This window comes from Puma concolor, chromosome C1 (assembly GCF_028749965.1).
Source record: "Puma concolor isolate L17-30 chromosome C1, mPumCon1.1.hap2, whole genome shotgun sequence".
NCBI lineage: Eukaryota > Metazoa > Chordata > Mammalia > Carnivora > Felidae > Puma > Puma concolor.
The window spans coordinates 109,151,021-109,172,149 of NC_141674.1; the positions used below are offsets into that span (position 1 = coordinate 109,151,021).

A 21,129-nucleotide genomic window follows, 5' to 3' on the forward strand; every position below is an offset into this window, starting at 1 on the left:
CCTCTAAGATCAGGATCAAGACAAGGATGTCCCTCCCCTCTTACCACTTTTATTCAACACATTACTAGAAGTACTAGCGACAGCAACCAGGTAAGAAATACAAGGCATCCCTACTGGTAAGGAAAAAGTAAAACTATCACTATTTGCAGCTGACATGACACTATACACAAAAACTAAAGACTCCACCAAAAACTGTTAGAATAGATGAATTCACTGGGGTGCCTGGGTGGCTCAGTCGGTTGAGCATCCAGCTCTTGATTTCAGCTCAGGTCATGATCCCAGGATTAAGCCCAGCTGTGGGCTCCGCACTGAGCATGGAGCCTGCTTGGAATATTCTCCCTCTTTCTCACTTTCTCTACCCTCCTCCCTCCCTCTCTGTGTCCTTCTCCCTAGCTCACGCTCTCTAAGTAAAAAAAAAAAAAAATTATAACGAATTAATGAATTTAGTAAAATTGCAGGACATAAAATACACAGAAACCTGTTGCATTTACATACACTGATAACAAAGTAGCAGAAAGAGAAATTCAGAAAACCATCCCATTTACAACACCAGCACCGAAAACAGTAAAATATCCAGAAATAAATTTAACCAAAAGGGTAAAAGACCATATACTCTGAGAACTGTAGGACAAACTGATGAAAAAAAACTGATGACAACACAAATAAATGGAAAGAGACACCACACTCATGTACTGGAAGAATTAGTATCATTAAAATGTCCATACTACTGAAAGCAATCTACAGATTCAATGCAATCCCCATCAAAATACCAATAGCATTTTTCACATAACTAGAACAAACAATACTAAAATTTGTGTATGGAACCACTAAAGACCCCCAAACAGCCACAGCAATCTTGAGAAAGAAGAACAAAGCTGGAGGTATCACAATTCTAGATTTCAAGATATACTACACAAAGCTGTAACCAAAATGGTGATACTGGCACAAAAACAGACACATAGATCAATGGAACAGGATAAAGAGCCCAGAAATAAACCTACATTTATATGGCCAATTAATCTACAACAAAGGAGGCAAGAATATACAGTGGGAAAAAAACAGTCTTTTCAACAAATGGTGTTGGGAAAATTGGGCAGCTACGTGCAAAAGAATGAAATTGGACCACTTTCGTAAACTAGCCACAAAAATAAACTCAAAATGGATTAAAGACCTAAATGTGAGACCTGAAACCTTAAAACTCCTAAAAGAAAACAGGCAATAATCTCTTGGACATTAGCCTTAGCAGCATACTTATGGATCTCTTAGGCAAGGGAAACAAAAGCAAAAATAAACTATTAGGACTACATCAAACTAAAAAGCTTCTGCAAAGCAAAGGAAACAATCAACAAAACAAAAGACAACCAAACTACTGACCGAGAGGAGAGATCTGCAAATAAATCTGATAAGGAGTTACTATCCAAAATACACAAAGAACACCAAAATAAAAGCACCCAACTGAACAGTGGGCAGAAGACCTGAATAGACAGTTTCCCAAAGAAGAGATCAAATGGCTAACAGACACATGAAAAGATGCTCAACATCATTCACATCAGGGAAATGCAATCAAAACCACTTTGTGAAGTGAGATATCACTTCACACCAGTCAGAATGGCTACTAACAAAAAGACAAGAAACAGTAAGAGCTGGTGAGGAGGTGGAGCAAAGGGAACCCTGGTACACCTTGGTGGGAATGTAAATTGGTGCTGCCAGTACAGAAAACAGTATGGAGGTTCTTCAAAAAATTAAAAACAGAAGTACCATGTGATCTAATAATTCCCCTACTAGGTATTTACCCAAAGAAAATGAAAACACTAGTTTGGAAAGATACACTCCTATTTTTATTGTAGCATTATATACAATACCAACATACGGAAGCAACCCAAGTACCCAAAGACAGAACAGATAAAGATGTCATGTATATGTATGTACACATACATCCACACACACACACTCTCACACACACAGTGGAATATTACTCAACTACAAAAAAAAGAATGAGGTGTCATTTCCAATAACACAAATGGACCTGGAGAGCATTATGTTAAGTGAAGTTAGACGGAGAAAGGCAAATACCGTAAGATCCATGTGATTTCACTTATATGTGCAATCTAAAAAACAAAACAAAACAAAAACCAGAAACAGACTCATAAGTAGAGAACAAAGTGGTGGTTGCTGGGCTGGGCAGGCAATGGTAATGGGTGAAAAGGTGAGGAGGATTCAGAAGTACTAACTTCCAGTTATAAAATAAGTAAGTCATGGAGAGGAATAAAAAGTACAGCTCAAAGAATACAGTCAGTAACATTGTAATAACACTGTACAATGAGAGATGATGAATACACTTATTGTGCTGTATAGCACACAGACAGAACTGGATCACTATGTTGTACACCTGAAACTAACATAAAATTCAAAAAGAAAAGAAAAAAAGGCTTTAATTCAAACCCACTTTTGACCTGGCACAGGGAGGAACCAAGCAGTGTTCTAGCCCTGACCGCAGTCAAGATGTGACACCACTATGGACCAGTCCATCCTCCACAAAGATCTGACCTCATTTCCAGACCTGATACATGTATGTGTGTGTGGGGTAGAAGCAGGGGGCATTTGGGGGAGAAGGAAAAAACCAAGGAGAAAGTTCTACTGACAGTATACTCAACACAGGAACAGAAAAGATATACCTGTTTTGTAGGAATACAAATGGGTACACATCTAGGGCACAATCTAGCATTAAATGTCTGTCTTTACATCCCCTAAGTCCACCAAAAAAAAGCATAGATTGGAACAGACTCAACTGTAAAAATGCTCATCACAGTGTTTATCACAGCAAAATAAAGTGGGCGGGGGGGGGGGGAGGAATTATCAAGCACCAGGGCTATGGTAAAAAGATTTGACTTAAGACAGTAAGGGGGCACCTGGGTGGCTCAGTTGGTTAGGCATCCAACTTGGGCACTTGGGCTCAGGTCATGATCTCAGTTCATGAATTCAAGCCCCTGTCAGGCTCTGTGTTGACAGCTCAGAGCCTGGAGCCTGATTCAGATTCTGTGTCTTCCTCTCTCTCTTTGCCCCTCATGTTCTGTCTCTCTGTCTCTGAAGACAGAATCAACATTAAAAGAAATTTTTAAATAAAAAAAAAATTTTTTTAAATAAACTTTAAAAAGTTGAAAAATTTTAATTACATTATTGGACTGTGGTTAGAAGTGTACATATATTTTGTTATTAATTTAAGAGAGAGGGGCGCGTGGGTGGCTCAGTCGGTTAAGGGTCTGACTCTTGATTTTGGCTCAGATCGTAATCTCACTGTTTATTAGATAGAGCCCCACAACAGACTGTGCACTAACAGCGCAGAGCCTACTTGGGATTCTCTCTCCCTCTCTCTCTCTGATCCTCCCTGTTCACTCTCTCTCAAAATAAATAAATAAACTTAAAAAAAAAAGTTTAAGAGAGAGAAAGAAAATGAAATGACTCCCAGGAAGTACACCAGCTCTAAATGATGCTTTTCTCAAGTCACATGAAAGAAATCCCCCTTTGACAAGGACCAAGTCAGTCTTAGAAGTTCTTCTAACTGTCCTGTACTTTGTGTGCCTAGGTTCACTCCACAGAATGCCCTTCATGGCGTTCATTATGAAGATGCTGATAAAGATGATACTGTCCAAAAGGTCACCCAGTCCCAAGTAGTAGAGCAGGTACAAACCCAGACCTGACTGTGAGTCCTGACTCCTTTGTCCAAACCAGGCAACTCCCAAGCTCAACTACTTTGTTTTCACCCTGAAGAGTGAAAAGACCCTTCCAGGTTTCCCTAAATTATTCTGAAATTCGTTTTAACTGCGAGGTTAACTCTAAGTGGCAACAACGAATAGCCACTCTCCTCAGGTGCAGTGCTTCCATCAACATGACTGGTCACAAGTGTGCCCACCATGCACCATCATCTCACTGATCCTAATACAATAAACTAATTCAGAAAAAGAAGAAGCTATTTGAGGAAGTGAAAACACACAAGCAACGAATTCATGACCTGGATGAAAAATTGGAGAAAAGAGAGCCTCTAAAAAACTTATCACTATTCCTAACAAGTAAGTCCAAGACCATTTTGTCACTGTTCAAACTGCAAAAAGAGCTTGGAGTTTTGAACTGCATACAAGGTGGAAGCTGCCAACCTGAGTGAGCTTCCAGGAATACAGTATAAATCCAAAACAATGAAGACCCAGGCATACAGCCCTCCACAGAGAGGTTCTCTGATTCAGAATCACTCTTTTGGTCAACCACATGCACTGAAAGAAGGTGAAGTCCTTCACTCACAACCAATGAACGGTCAACCTACAATGCCTTTCCTTTCTTCTTCTAATGGAGGCCAGAGGCCTACTGTTGCAGAAATCCCTCCAGCTGCCCCCAGGTCTCTTAAGGTGGCTTTTGTAACACCTGCCTCATATGTATGCTTTGTTGAAGATGGTGAGATGACTCCAAAAAGCTACTATGTGTATGCACCTGTGAGATTATGATTGAATGGTACATTTAAAATTTGTGCATATGTAAGTTTCATGTGAAAACAAAACTAAAATAAAACTGCAAACAAATATGTATATATTTTTGAGAGAGAGAGCACAAGTGGGGGAATGGCAGAGAAAGAGGAAGAATCCCAAGCAGGATCTGCGCTATCAGTGCAGAGCCCAATGTGGGGCTCAAATTCACGAGCTGTGAGATCATTACCTGAGCTGAAATCAAGAGTCAGATGCTTAACCAACTGAACCAGCCAGGTGGGTACCCCAGAGCTGCAAACAAATATTAACAACATGCACACTGGAGTAAATGGGGTCAAGTGTAATTGATGTCCACAACTTACTTTGAAACACGTCAAAAAGTAAGATGGACTGAAGGATAGACACAGGGATACATATGTGATACAAGTAAAATGTAAATTTTAAATGTTGATTGTAGGGGCACCTGGCTGGCTTAGTCAGTGGAGCATGTGACACTTGATCTCAGGGTCTTGAGTTTGAGCCCTACATGAGGTACAGAGATTAAACAAAACTTAAACAGAAATAAAAGTTGATTTTAAAAGATTTTATTGCGGAATCTTGGCAGTCCACAAGAGGTTCAATGTGAATTTGTTTTCAGTTTCTCTGTATACTGGAAAATTATCACAATAAAATGTTGGAAAAATAGTCACCCACTATTTCTACTAATGACAGCAATGGTTTTTAATGTAGGTTATCTTACTGCATATTCTTGTAACTATGAGCTATGTCCTAACACTAACCAGAAAATTTTGTGTTTTTATATAGGCACCTTTTATCCAACACTCAAGACAAATCAGTTTCAAGGAATAAAACCCTGTCTCCCAGTCCCGTTAAAAACTGAGTGTGTGCTAGGCTAGGCACCTTCTTTTTGCTGCTGTTGTTTTTTATACAGCACTAGACCCACCGTGTCACACAGGAGACCCTCAACAGGAAACTTAAAATACACACACACCCCTATCACACGGCATCCAAAACTGACATGGCCTTCTAAAATAATTGTTAGACTTGTCAACCATTCACAATACAAAACCAAATACCTTCACTGCTCAGTCTTTTAAAAATATTAATAGCTTTCCAGATTCTCCTTTCCTAAAAAGACCATCCATAGCAATGCAACCCAGACAACAAAATGATTAGAGCGCTTCTCCTTTCACTCTCATCAAACAAGTGAGTCACCAATGGCTGACTTCCTCTTAGGGAAACACTCATGTATAGGGCCACTGTTCTGAGACTGCAAATTGTGAGGTGCCAAAAACTTTTTGTAGTAGAATAGATCATTTCTTCTAAAAGTACTATATACCACACAAGATTTTATATAGTAAGTTTCTGAGCATAAAAGATGTTTATTTAGAAAATTCAGAACAATAGGGGTGCCTGGCTGGCTCAGTCAGAAAAGCATGTGACTTTTGATCTCAGGGTTGAGTTCAAGCCCCATGGTTTGTGTAGAGATTAAATAAATACTTAGAAAACAAATCTTTAAGAAATATTTAAGGGGCGCCTGGGTGGCTCAGTCGGTTGAGCGTCCGACTTCGGCTCAGGTCATGATCTCATAGTCTGTGAGTTCGAGCCCCATATCGGGCTCCGTGCTGACAGCTCAGAGCCTGGAGCCTGTTTCGGATTCTGTGTCTCCCTCTCTCTCTGACCCTCCCCCATTCATGCTCTGTCTCTGTCTCAAAAATAAATAAACGTTAATAAAAAAAAATTTTTTTTAATTTAAAAAGAAAATTCAGATCATAAAATGTATGTGAGGAGGAAAGACCTGCACCAAAACACAGCACCATGAAATTTCAAAACACTGGAGACAAAAAAAAAAAAAAAAAAAAAAATTACAGAATACCAAAGAGAAACACAGGTTATATTACAGTCAATCAAGCATCAGCAAAGTATCAAAATTCTCAGCAGCAACAAAAGCTAGAAAACAATTAAGCAATATTATCAAAATTCTGGGAGGAAATAACTGCGAGCCCAGAATTCTATAAGCCAACTACTGAAGTGAGTGCAGAACAAAATGTCCTCAGGATATGAAAAATCTCAAAACTGTGACTCTCCCAATCTCTACTGGAAGACTACTAAAGGGGATCCTCCACTAAAACCCAAGAGTAAACTAAGACACGGAATCAAGCAGAAGGAAAGGACACGAGCAACTCAAGATGATGGAGAAGAATAACCCCCAGGATAAGGCCTCAACTAGGATACCAGGTCCAGGGAGGTCAGAGCAGTTGAAGAAAATAACCACTCACCACAGGATGCTCAAGTGGTCACATACCAGGAGTGGGAAGGAGAATGAGGTTATCTGTAAACTATGTGCATGTTAAACCTTTAATTTAAATAAGACAGAAACAGATCCCATGACTCCACAACCCAGTAACACTGTAAGGCTTTTCTCTCCTGTGTGGCTGCCATAAATGAAGTTTATTTTTTAAACAAACCTGGGGTCTTACTTCATGGACATAATTCAAATCTTCCCCAATTTATCCTCCATCCAGCCCTGCAGGGCAAAGCAACCAAGGAAACTATTTCATCACTCCTAGCAACATTTTTTCCTCCCTTTAAAATGTGTGCTGGTGGGGTGCTTGGGTGGCTGGCTCAGTCAGTTAAGCATCTGACTCTTGTTCTGCTCAGGTCATGATCTTGCAGTTCGTGACACAGGGTTCCAGCCCTGTGTCAGGCTCTGTGCTGGCAGTGTGGAGCTTGCTTGGGATTCTCACTCGCTCTCTCTTTCTGCTCCTCCCCCCTCATGTGCACACCTCTCTCTCAAAATTACATAAACGTTTTTTAGAAAGTAAAAAAAAATGTATGCTGGTGAGTGGGGAGATGGGTTACACGCATGATGGGTAATAAAGAGAACACTTGTTGGGTTGAGCACTGAGTATCGTATCTAAGTAATGAATCTCTAAATACTACACCTGAAACTAATATTACACTGTATGTTAACTTACTGAAATTTAAATAAAAACTTAGAAAATAAATAAATATCCCCCCAAAATATGTGCTAATGTAGTGTTTGAATCACTTCTTAAATAGAGTTTACTACAAAGAATTGAATGTGTTCTTGGTGACTTTACATGATAATGGTAAATATTAATTTCAGATACTCATGACTAAACGGGGAAGTGTGAATGTGCATCCTCAGGGCCACGGGAGCCTGACTGTGCATGCTGCTTGCCGGAATCCTCAGCTGAGGGAACATGTGAATTCATTATACAAATGCCAATAATGAGAAAGAATGAAATCTTGTCATTTGCAACAACATGGATGGAACTGGAGGGTATTATGCTAAGTGAAACAAGTCAGTCAGAGAAAGACAAATATGTATTCTCACTCATATGTGGAATTTGAGAAACTTAACAGAAGACCATAGCGGAAGGGAATGGGGAAAAAAATAGTTTCAAACAGAGAGGGAGGGAGGCAAACCAAGTCTCTTAAATACAGAGAACAAACTGAGGGTTGAGCAGTGGGGGTGATGGGCAATGAGGAGGGCACTTGGGATGAGCACAGGGTGTTGTATGTAAGCAATGAATCATGGAAATCTACTCCCAAAGCCAAGAGCACACTGTATACACACTGTATGTTAGCTAACTTGAATAAATTATATTAAAAAGAAAAACATTATACAAATGCTAAAAATGAAATAAAATAACTTTCCCAGGAGTGATACAGTCTGGATTTGAGCCACATCTAGCTAACTTCACAGCCCAAACTCTTTCCAATGTATTCCTCTGATTCTAAGAAAGGACAGCCCACTCTGGCTGCATGGGTACTCAGCCTGTTACACTTGTCCATGAGGATGAAATGAATGATGCCTCCACCTACAGGTTCAAGTAATGGAATCTTTCAGCAAAAGATATGACATCTCATTACAAAGTCCTCTAAACCCTCATCATGTCACACTTAGAAGAACTAAGAAATAAGCAATATTAGGACTACTAACTCTCTGAAAGCCAATCTCCACAAACACACCACCTGTACTACGTTAGTTTTATCTACAAACGTGGTGTGAAGAGAACCAGAAGGCAGACTAAGAAAACAACAGAAATGGAAACAAACTTTAACTTTTTTATAAGGACAGCTCTGGCTTGCTCATCAGGTGAAATGAAAGGCCCACGGAAAATGAAAATTTTTATTTTTATTTTTTACATTTATTTATTTTTGAGAGACAGAGCACAAGTGGGGGAGGGGCAGAGAGAAGGAGACACCGAATCTGAAGCAGGCTCCAGGCTCTGAGCTGTCAGCACAGAGCCCAAAGTGGGGCTCGAACCCACAAACCGTGAGATCACGACCTGAGGCGAGGTCAGACGCCCAACCAAGTCACCCACGCGCCTCAAAAAGGCAAATTTTTAAATTCACAGTATGAAAACACTGAGTAGATCCTAGAAAAAGATGGGAGCACAGCCATGGCCCAGACTCAGGTAAGGTGGCTGAAAGCACTGCGAGACACTGGAAGGACCTTCAAAGTGCCTTTTATTTTCTCATTTGCAAGTTTCATATACATCTTTATCCTGGTTTCTTCCCAGATTATTTTTTATTCTCAGCTTACTTTGCCATTCACAAATATCATATACATCTTTATTCCCAGCTTTTCCTAAAAATCAGAGGGTCTGACAATACTGCGCCAGCAGTCTGGCAGCTGACAACTCTGGCATCTATCAGCAAATGCTCCTCTGAATGAGGCAGCCACCGTTCCCAACAATGCCATTACTCCCACCTGCCTAACCCAGCCTTGTGGTTACAACAACCTGAGAGCAGTCATGGCAAAGTAGCAAGAAAGGACTTCTCTCCCACGGGAGAAGATGGAAGACACCCAGAGGCTCCCACGGGAGAAGATGGAGGACACCCACAGGCTCCCACGGGAGAAAATGGAGGTCACCCAGAGGCACCCACGGGAGAAGATGGAAGGTACCCAGAGGCTCCCACGGGAGAAAATGGAGGGCACCCAGAGGCTCCCACGGGAGAAGATGGAAGACACCCAGAGGATCCCACAAGACAAGATGGAGGACACCCAGAGGATCCCACGGGAGAAGATGGAGGACACCCAGAGGCACCCACGGGAGAAGATGGAAGACACCCAGAGGATCCCACAAGACAAGATGGAGGACACCCAGAGGATCCCACGGGAGAAGATGGAGGACACCCAGAAGCACCCCACAGGAGAAGATGGAGGACACCCAGAGGCACCCCACAGGAGAAGATGGAGGACACCCAGAGGCACCCACGGGAGAAGATGGAGGACACCCAGAGGCTCCCACGGGAGAAGATGGAGGACACCCAGTAGCACCCAAGGAGAAAGCTGACCAGATCTACAAACACCAAGCTTCCTCTTGGGGAGCTATACACGCTGGGCAAGGAGAACAGCTTTGCCAGCCTCAAACAAATCTGAAGGTTTTTTGGTAAAAGAATAGAAGAGTTGTAAGCTTTCAGTATGCTTTTACATTAACTTGTACTCCAAGAAAACATGAGAAGTGAGCTGCTCTAAAAAATTCTAGAATGTGACATTTTAGAGTGATCTGCAGCATGATCATACATGGTAACAAACAACTGATTCCTTTTTCTTTCTTTTTTTAAAACATTTTATTTTTAAGTAATCTCTACATTCAATGTGGGGCTCAAATTCGCATGCTCCACTGACTGAGCCAGCCATGTGCCCCGCGAACAACTAATTCTTATGCATGAACTTCAATCCATTTTTACCACCATATGCAAAAACTAAACCAAAATGGGCCACAGACTTAAATGTAAAACCTAAAACTATGAAACTTCTAGAAGAAAATAGAACATCTTTGTGATCTGGGTTAGGCAAACATTTCTTAGAAATGATACCAAACATATGACCCATAAATTAACAAAATGATAACCTGAAAGTGATTAAATTTATTTATTTATTTAATGTTTATTTATTTTTGAGACAGAGAGAGACAGAGCATGAACGGGGGAGGGTCAGAAAGAGAGGGAGACACAGAATCTAAAGCAGGCTCCAGGCTCTGAGCTGTCAGCACAGAGCCCGATGCGGGGCTCAAACTCACAGACTGAGAGATCATGACCTGAGCCGAAGTCGGACGCTTAACCAACTGAATCACCCAGGCGCCCCGAAAGTGATTAAATTTAAAAGCTCTTGTTCTTGGGGTGCCTGACTGGCTCAGCTGTGGAACATGTGACTCTTGATCTCAAGGTTCTGAGTTCAAGTCCCACATTGGGTGTGGAGATTATGTAAAAATAAAATCTTTAAAGAAAAACATAAATTAATAAAAACTCTTGCTCTTTTAAAGACAATGTTGGGGCGCCTGGGTGGCGCAGTCGGTTAAGCGTCCGACTTCAGCCAGGTCACGATCTCGCGGTCCGTGAGTTCGAGCCCCGCATCGGGCTCTGGGCTGATGGCTCAGAGCCTGGAGCCTGTTTCCGATTCTGTGTCTCCCTCTCTCTCTGCCCCTCCCCCGTTCATGCTCTGTCTCTCTCTGTCCCAAAAATAAATAAACGTTGAAAAAAAAAAAATTAAAAAAAAAAAAAAAAAGACAATGTTAAGAGAATGAAAAAAGCTACGGACCAGAAGAAAATATTTGCAAATCATGTATCTGAAGAACTCTCAAACTCAACACGAAAACAAACTCAAAACTGATATACAGTGAAAGATGTACACACTCAACCAAAGACATTACAAATGGCAAATAACAAAAAAAAGGTCAAAATTATTAGTCGTTAGGTAAGTTCAAATTAAAACTGGAATGATATACATTACCACACACCCACTAGAATGGCTAAAATTAAGAAGAATGGCTACACCAAGTATTGGGAACAACTGGACCTCTCACACACTGCTGGTGGGGAACATAAAATGCTACAACCATTTTGGAAGACAGTCTGGCAATTTTTTACAAAGTTAAATATACACCTGCTTTAAGAACCAGCCACTCCCCTCTGTATTTACTCAAGAGAAACGAAAGCATATATCCATACAGACTTGTACACAAATCTTCATAGCAGTTTCATTGATAACAGCCCCAAACTGCAAATAATCCATACGTTCACCAACTGGGGAATGGGTAAGCAAACTGTGTTATTTTCATACAAGGGAACCTCACAATAAAAAGGAATGAATTGCTGATAAAGACTACATGGAGGCGCCTAGTGGCTCAGTCGGTTCAAGTGTCCAACTTCGGCTCAGGTCATGATCTCATGGTTCGTGGGTTTGAGCCCTGCATTGGGCACTGTGCTGACAGCTCAGAGCCTGGAGCCTGCTTTGGATTCTGTGACTCCCTCTCTCTCTGCCCCTCCCCTGATCAAGTTCTGTCCCTCTCAAAAATAAACACTAAAAAATTTTAAAAATTAAAAAAAGACTACAATACGGATGTTAATTACAGAAGAAGCCAGTCCTCCCCCCGCCCTGAAAAAGTACATTCCATATGATTCATTTATACACAAATTTTAAAATACAATAGGGGCGCCTGGGTGGCTCAGTCGGTTAAGCGTCCGACTTCAGCTCAGGTCATGATCTCGCGGTTCGTGAGTTCAAGCCCCGCGTCAGGCTCTGTGCTGATGGCGCAGAGCCTGGAGCCTGTTTCGGACTCTGTGTCTCCTTCTCTTTCTGACCCTCCCCCACTCATGCTGTCTCTCTCTGTCTCAAAAATAAATAAACGTTAAAAAAAATTAAAAAAAAAATACAATCTATAGTGAGAGAAAACAGATCAGTGATCTCCTGGATGAGTGGTGCCATTTAGCTGTTAGAGAATTCAGTGAGTAATAATATAATACTACTGATCCCAGGAAAGGGATTTCTTTTACAGACCCCAAAAGATAGGCAACAAGGTAGCAGGTACTCTCTGCCAGGTAGGAGAAAAAGGGTAATTAAAAGCTCCCAAAAACACAAAGCAAAAACTATTTTGGAAAAAACAAGTCAATGTGGCAAAAAACTAGTCTCATCTGGGAAACCTTCATCTGGGAACATTACTCTGGCGTACGCAGGCAGGGAACATGAACCACAGGAGAAAGCTTGGGAGAAGACCAAGCCACAGAGTTCGACAGCCTATGAGCTACAAGCTGAACAGATACAGTTAGAGTAGGGACAGGAAAGGAGAAAGGGCGGGCATCTGGGTGGATCAGTTGTTAGGTATCCAAATCCTGGTTTCAGCTCAGGTGGTGATCTCACAGTTGGTGGCAGTCTGAGCTGGCAGCTCAGACCCTACTTGGGATTCTCTGTCTCTCTCTCTCTCTCTCTGCCCCTTCCTTGCTCATGCGCTCTCTCTCTCTCTCTCAAAATAAATAAATAAAACATTTTTTTAAAGAAAGGAAAAAGGCATAAAAGAGTCACAGAAGGAAGAATTTTATGATTGGCAAAATAAGGAGAATTCAAGGTAAGGACACTACAGCTATCTGCTTTTCTATCAAAGTGAACAGTGTGCGGCTAGGTGTTCTGAAATGAAAAAAGGGAAGCACCCCAGCAGACTCATAAGGCCAAGCCTTCAGGTCACTGTGGGCTACTGCTGCAGCAGAATCATGAAGTCCAATCTGGGTGAACAGAGCCTGCAACAAGCCCACAGCAGAGCGCAAGCTCACAGAGGAAAAGCCCCACTCTCTTTACAAGGTTACGACCCAAACCATGTAAACTTTCAACTCTATCACTGATTTCTAAAATCTAAAAATATTCTCATGCAGAGGAAGTAAGACAGCATGGGGAATATAATCAACGGTATTGTAATAGGATTGTCTGGTGACAGATGGTAGCTATACTTTGAGCACAGCATAACTTATAGATTTATGGAATCTAATGGAACATTGTTAACTATACTTCAAAGAAAAGAAGTAAAACTATAATCAAAGTGCTAAAATATGGGAGAAATCGGTTATCTCTGAAAATGTTAGCAACATGGAATTCCACCTATTAACCAGACAAAATAATCTTTAGTTTCTAGTAATCAACACTATTTCATAAATATGTATCCTGGCTCTAGTTACCTACAACTTACAACCTATGATTAGAATGAAGATCTACGTTGTGGAAGAACATGAGAAACGCAGTGTCCAGAGACCTCTACATGCAGTAAGAATAAAGCTTTTATTGCACTCAACAACAAGGCTAATCTTACGAACCAAGAAATCAACTCAACCCCAAATCCTAATTCTATAACCTCTCTTCTCAACACCCACCCACTTTACATTCTCCCCGGCCATGCAAAGCACTTCTACCACCCAGCACATACAGGCTGCATACCTGTTTGGAAGGTAGGATTTGCTCCAGGGTACATGTTGGGGGAATAGGCAGGAGCTGCGGCCGCATAGCCCATGGGGAAACCAGCTGGAGAAAAACAGAACAATGTAATGTCACCACTTAAAAGAGTAACACAATTTTACAACCATGGCTCCTAGACCCAGTCGTTTTTATCTTCTCCACAGACTGACTTAAGGGTATGTATGCTAAGCAGTTTGTCACTAGGTGTCTCCTTTCCTCAGAATTAGGATGGGTCATAATCAAGTCTTTCAAACTTATCAGTTTTATATTCTAGGTTCTCATCATATAATTTATTACTTAGCAAGAGTAATGAGAATGCTGAGAGATCGTGTCGTGAAGGGGCTGTAACTGGTACTACTGACACACGGAAATGGGAAAAATCCAATGTCACAACCCACTTGCAAGCAACCTAATTACAAATAATTACAAATGATGAATCTTTAATAACACTAAACCACAACCACTACTAATTCATGTGAATACAACAAAAACATCAAATAAAACAGTGTTACGGTCAAAATCCTAGTCACCAGGTGTCCACCAGCAGTGAGTAGGGCCTCAGTTACTTGCTCCTGGCCTCTTCACAGCCTAGGGAGCCCTGTAAGGCCCATGCCCAGGCATTCCCCTGACCCAGCTGGCTCACAGTCCAGAACACTCCATTCATGTGACAGCTGGAGCATTAGAAAGCCTTCCTTATATTCAGGGCACAGAACCAATAAAGATGACCCAGATTCACTAGTCTTTACTACTGTCTGTCACAAACTAGTTAAGAAAAGCTGTTACCTTCTCTATTCCTCTTGCCCTCACCTGTAAATAAAGTTGAAATGGAACAGCAGACTTCAAAAGACTGTGTTGAAGAGACTCAGAGAAAGTGTCTCCTAGGGATGTTTAAGGCACTGTAGTTCTAAGAGTAACCAAAGTGAAAAACCACAAGGGTAGGAAGGTAACAAAGGAGAAAACAGAGTACAATTCCAGAAGGAAAATCTTTGTGGGTCTGGCTGTCACCTGTAAAGGTGTGGATAAAGTGCCTTACAGAAACCCCTGCCTTCTCCAGCACAGCTTGGATGCCCTTGGTCTGCTGCATCTCCTGCTCCAGCAGTGGTCCTGTAGGCTCTACGGGTCTCCTTGCAAGGCAGGGGCTCCAGACCTACCACTCCCAAGGGATCCCTACTTGCAAGTGCCCATTTCTCATCTCATATACAATCCTCTGCTTCGGAGTCGCTTTCCTTTCTCAAAATTGATCTTCCTCTACCTCAGCAGAAGCTATTTTGAGTTTCCTTCATAGATCACCACTTTCCCATTTGCCCAATTACTTAGAAAACAGTGTGAGGAGATCAAATGCTTACCAAATTCACTCATTTTGGATATCAAGGACAGATTCAACTTGAAATAGACCTAAAATGTCTATTTTAAAAAGACCAGGAAGGTAGTTTTTAATCTGTGTTCTATGAAACCTGTACAGTTCCTTAGAGGCCTCAACTGTGAGCAGCAGGAGGTCAAGCAGGCTCTGGAGCCTGCCCTCAATTCACCCTGCTGCTCTAACTTACCTTAGTACTATGGAACCACTTACAAATCTTCGAAAGTTTCATGGTTAAGAAGAAAATTTTAAATACTACTGACCTAGATCTTATCAGGTAGGCCTCTACAACAATCCCCTCAAAATCCAATGTCCTCATCTCTCCATAAATTCTACCAGTAAATCCTCCAGGGGCATCATCTGCTCCTGTACTTGTCTTGTGTCTAAGAGGTTCCTGGAACACTACTATTATGTTTGCTTGGCGCTTCCTATCCTAATCTTCTAACAATGAATTATTGTGCTCTAAAATGAAAGAGAATGGGGCGTCTGGGTGGCGCAGTTGGTTAAGCGTCCGACTTCAGCCAGGTCACGATCTCGCGGTCCGTGAGTTCGAGCCCCGCGTCGGGCTCTGGGCTGATGGCTCAGAGCCTGGAGCCTGTTTCTGATTCTGTGTCTCCCTCTCTCTCTGCCCCTCCCCCGTTCATGCTCTGTCTCTCTCTGTCCCAAAAAAATAAATAAACGTTAAAAAAAAAAAAATTAAAAAAAATAAAATTAAATGAAAGAGAAAACCCAAATAACAAGTATTTAAAACAGCATAATTAAACACCAGCAACAGGACACCACACTGGCACACCACTCACACCACCACCCTGACCCAGGGCCCCACAGCGGGACCCCACTTACTCTAGTCCAAAGGTTTCCACTGTATCCACACAAAACCCCCCACATGGAAACCCTTGAAAGGACTGCCTCCCCAGCCCCTCACGAACATTGCTTTAACTGGTCTTGGTTGTAGCACCTTCAGTTTCTTAATTTTTCCAGAAAACTCTAACCTGCAGGGGGGCTCTAATAAATAAGTGGAAAAGCACTGTGCCTTCCTATTCTTATCAATCTTCCTGGCCACAGCACGGTCTTCCTAAAAATGCCCCTCACAGTAAGTACCACAGACTGTTTCCTTCAACATCTAGTCTAGCTCCCTTTTGAGACAGAAACACTAGAAAGCTAGAAATTACAAAACCTAGACTCCACTCTTGTAAAACACTTGGAAGTAATCCCAAATCCTAATCACTTTTATGACTAATCACTTCATGAAAATAAGAAGTTCAGAAGATACCATAAGCTAAATAAAAAAAAAAATACAAAGCAAAAATACTTGCAAATTATACAAAAAGTTAATACTCCTAATATATAAATAATTCTTAAAACTAAAAAAAAAAAAAAAAAAAAAACCAATAGAAAAAAATAAATAGAAGACACGAATAGAACTGCCAACTACCACTACACTGATCCCATTTCTAACATCAGATTGGCAAAAATCCAAAAGCTGAAAACACACTTTGTTGGCAAGGTTGTGGGGAAACCATGCTTCTGGTAGGAATACAAAACAATAAAAATCCTATGGAAGGGAAATCATCAGTATTTTAAAAATTACGTATGTGTTTACTCTCTCACCCAGCAATCCCATGTCAAGGAATCCACCCTGAGATAATTTCCACAATCAATATAAGCTGCAGTATTGCTGGAATACCAAAATACTTCAAACAACATATCTATCCAAAGAACTAGTTGAATAAACTCTGGAAACCCCACAAGATGCAAGATTACAACAGCAGCATTATGCAAAATATGAAAAAGAACAAGGCAAACCTCTGTGAACCAACATGGAATGACTCCTAGAATATCTTAAGTTGACAAAACAAAGTGAACACTACCACCTGCATCACTATTCCAGAAAAGAACCCCCTGCTCAGCCATGAGGAATATGTGGGCTGACTCCCAGGGCCACTTCTGCCTAATGAGGGCCTCCTCTAACCACCAATCCTTCCCTCACAGCTCTCCCCTGAGCCGGCTAAGACCTCAGCAATGTGTAGCACAGTCCTGAGGCTCTCCCTACCTGATTCTGCTTCCTCTTCATTAGACCTTTCACAAGTATTATCCTCCCTCCCAAAAAGCCTACTTCTCTAATTCTATCTGTGTCCACCACATCTGGTGTAACAAAAAGAGAAATTCAAATACATGGACATATTGGCATGGGGGCATGATATGAACTGAATATGCCCCCTCCAAAATTTGTATGTTGAAACTCTAATCTCCAAATATGATAGCATTTGAAGATACTCAATTACAGTAATCATTTCACAGTGTATACATATATTAAATCATCATATACCCCTTTAAAAAAAACATGTTGTACAACCTAAATATATGTAATTTTTACTTGTCAATCATACTCAATAAAGCTGGCTTGAAGAAAATAAAGCTCAATCAGTATGCTATCTTGCCTCACAAAGGAAGACATCAACTGGACCACTTACAATTCTTATTTATATTTATATTTATATGCAAGTTAGCTAGCATATAGTGCAATAATGATTTCAGGAGTAGAATCCAGTGATTCATCACCTACATATAACACCCGGTGCTCATCCCAGCAAGTGTTCTCCCCAATGCCCCTTGCCCATTTAGCCCATCCTCCCACCCACAACACCTCCAGCAACCCTGTTTGTTCTCTGTATTTAAGAGTCTCTTGTGGTTTGTCCCCCTCCCTATATTATTTTTGCTTCCCTTCTCTTCTGTTCATCTGTTTTGTATTTTAAATTCCACATAAGTCATATTTGTCTTTCCCTAATTTTGTTTAGTATAATACTCTAGTTCCATCCATTGTTGCAATTGGCAAGATTTCATTCTTTTGTATTGCCGAGTAATATTCCATTACATATATTTATATATAACATAAACATACATATATCACATCTTCTTTATCTATTCATCAGTAGATGGACATTTGGGCTCTTTCCATACTTTGGCTATTGTCAATAGTGCTGCTGTAAACTTTGGGGTGCATGTGGCCCTTTGAATCAGCACTCTCGTATCCTTTGGATAAATATCTAGTAGTGCAACTGCTGGGTCATACAGTAGTTCTATTTTTAATTTTTTGAGGAACCTCCATACTGTTTTCCAGAGTGGCTGCACCAGTCTGCATTCCCACCAGCAGTGCAAAAGGGTTCCTCTTTCTCCACATCCTCACCAACATCTGCTGCTGCCTGAATTGTTAATTTTAGCCTTTCTGACAGGTGTGAGGTGGTATCTCACTGTGGTTTTGATTTGTATTTCCCTGATGATGAGTAATGTTGAACATTTTTTCATGTGTCAGTTGGCCATCTGGATGTCTTCTTTGGAGAAGTGTCTATTCATGTCTTTTGCCCATTTCTTCACTGGATTATTTGTTTTGTGGGTGTTGAGTTTGATAAGTTCTTTATAGACTTTGGATATTAACCCTTTATCTGTTATGTCATTTGCAAATATCTTCTCCCATTCCATGTGCTTTTAGTTTCGTGATTGCTTCCTTCACTGTGCAGAAGCTTTTTATTTTGATGAGTTCCCAGTAGTTCATTTTTGCTTTTGTTTCCCTTGCCTCCGGAGACATGTTGAGTAAGAAATTGCTGCAGCCGAGGTCAGAGGGGTTTTTGCCTGCTTTCTCTTCTAGGATTTTGATGGCTTCCTGTCTTAGGTCTTTCATCCATTTTGAATTTGTTTTTGTGTATGGTGTAAGAAAGTGGTCCAGGTTCATTCTATCGCATGTCGCTGTCCAGTTTTCACACCATTTGCTAAAGAGACTGTCTTTATTCCATTGGATATTCTTTCCTGCTTTGTCAAAGACTAGTGGGGGTGTCTGGTGGCTCAGTTGGTTGAGTGTCCAACTGTGGCTCAGGTCACGATATCACAGTTTGTGGTTTGAGCCCTGCGTTGGGTCCGTGCTGACAGCTCAGAGCCTGGAGCCTGCTTTAGATTCTGTGTCTCCCTCTCTCTCTGCCCCTCCCCTGCTCATGCTCTGTCTCTCTCTCTCTCTCAAAAATAAACATTTAAAAAAATTAAAAAAAGATTAGTTGGCTATACGTTTGTGGGTCCATTTCTGGGTTCTCTATTCTGTTCGATTGATCGGAGTGTCTGTTCTTGTGACAGTACCATACTATCTTGATTATTACAGCTTTGTAATACATCTTGAAGTCTGGAATTGTGATGCCTCCAGGCTTGGTTTTCTTTTTCAGGATTACTTTGCCTATTCGGAGTCTTTTCTGGTTCCATACAAATTTTAGGATTATTTGTTCTAGCTCTGTGAAGAATACTGGTGTTATTTTGATAGGGACTGCCCACCTCCAATTTTAGTACACTGTGTATTGCACTGAATGAAAAAACATTAGGCATGCGGAGACAGGACCACATGGCTGAGAAACAAACAAAAAAAGGGACAACTGACAATAAAAACAGACCCACAGGTGATTCACAGACTGCAGTCACCAAACAAGATCTTTAAAATGACTCTGATTAGTATGTTGGAAAAAAGAGAAGATTGGAGTACATGAAAAAAGTCAATTCAATAAATGCGTTTTATAGCAAAATGGAGAAGAATTAGCAGGATTAGTGAAATGGAAGCAGGTTGGTACAAAATATCCACATTAAAGCTCACAGAGGGAAAAAATGTAAAAGACAAAAAAATGCAGGACACAAGACACAAGGTAAAATGATTTACTACACTTATAAATGTAAGTCCCGAGAGAGAAGGGAGCAGAAACAAAAAAATACGTGAAGAATCACTGTTACTGCTATTTTGAGGGGGAAAAAAAAAAAAAAAAAAAAAAATCAACCTACTGAGGCGGTTTCCGGATAAAATATCCACATTAAAGCTCACAGAGGAAAAAAATGTAAAAGACAAAAAAATGCAGGACACAAGAAACAGGTAAAATGATTTACTACACTTATAAATGTAAGTCCCAAGAGAGAAGGGAGGAGAAACAAAAAAATTCGTGAAGAATCACTGCTACTACTATTTTGAAGAAAAAAAAAAAAAAAAATCAACCTACTGAGGCGGTTTCCAGTGTTACTGAAACACACACTCAGTACTGTCTATGGCTGCTTTTGTTCTGGAAAGTAGGGGTTGTATAGTTTTAACAGAGAGCCACAATGCCTGAAATATATACTACACCTGGACCTTTATATAAAGTTTGCCAATCTCTGCTTTTGGCCAAAGAACAAGAACAAAATTTAGGTATCTTGCACAGAACTGGAATATGAAAGGCAATCAATATTTTATTAAAAAGACTATTAGGGGCGCCTGGGTGGCGCAGTCGGTTAAGCGTCCGACTTCAGCCAGGTCACGATCTCGCGGTCCGTGAGTTCGAGCCCCGCGTCAGGCTCTGGGCTGATGGCTCAGAGCCTGGAGCCTGTTTCCGATTCTGTGTCTCCCTCTCTCTCTGCCCCTCCCCCGTTCATGCTCTGTCTCTCTCTGTCCCAAAAATAAATAAATACGTGGAAAAAAAAAAAAATTAAAAAAAAAAAAAAAAAGACTATCAGGCAACACTAATACCATAGGGTTTTGCCTATTTCCGTTGCTCCAGATCCACCCAGGATTCTCCTCAGCTATTCGGCATTCTGTTTAAACTAGTCTGATGACTTAAAGATAGTAGGTCTTATTACTAAATTTCTTTTTATCAATTCCAGAAAATTCTGTCACTCCTTTTCTTCTCTATTCGACCTTATGGAGCTCTTAATTCTCCCCAAGTCTTCTCATTCTGACATCTAGATTTCTTAAATGCTCTCCTATAGCCCTCCCCCCTTTCCTTATTTGGCATCCTGGTTCTCCCATTTAGTGGTGTTTTACCTGCAATTTAACCTGAATTTTATTCACATGCCATTCCTTTTTAAGTTCCTTTGGTTCTTTATGGTCACCCCACACACACACATACCCATGTCTAGTTCCCCTCTTATATTCTGATTCTTTCTTTTTGATCTCCAATTATTCTAAACTTGTTTGTGTGATGTGGTTTCTACCTGATGTTCTATTCCTGACGTCTATCATGACTGGTGACTCTTACTTGCATTGTTAA

At 40.8% G+C, this 21,129-nt stretch overlaps 1 protein-coding gene across 4 annotated transcripts in view; it reads right to left on the reverse strand.

Moving 5' to 3' along the window:
- Positions 1–21,129, reverse strand: part of FAM168B (family with sequence similarity 168 member B) — a 37,098-nt gene that overhangs the window by 7,514 nt on the left and 8,455 nt on the right. For all 4 annotated transcript variants that reach the window (XM_086718286.1, XM_086718288.1, XM_025935215.2 and 1 more), the window contains exon 3: positions 13,711–13,794. In XM_086718286.1, the coding sequence (XP_086574412.1) occupies positions 13,711–13,794 (84 nt within the window). The remainder of the gene's footprint in view (positions 1–13,710; positions 13,795–21,129) is intronic.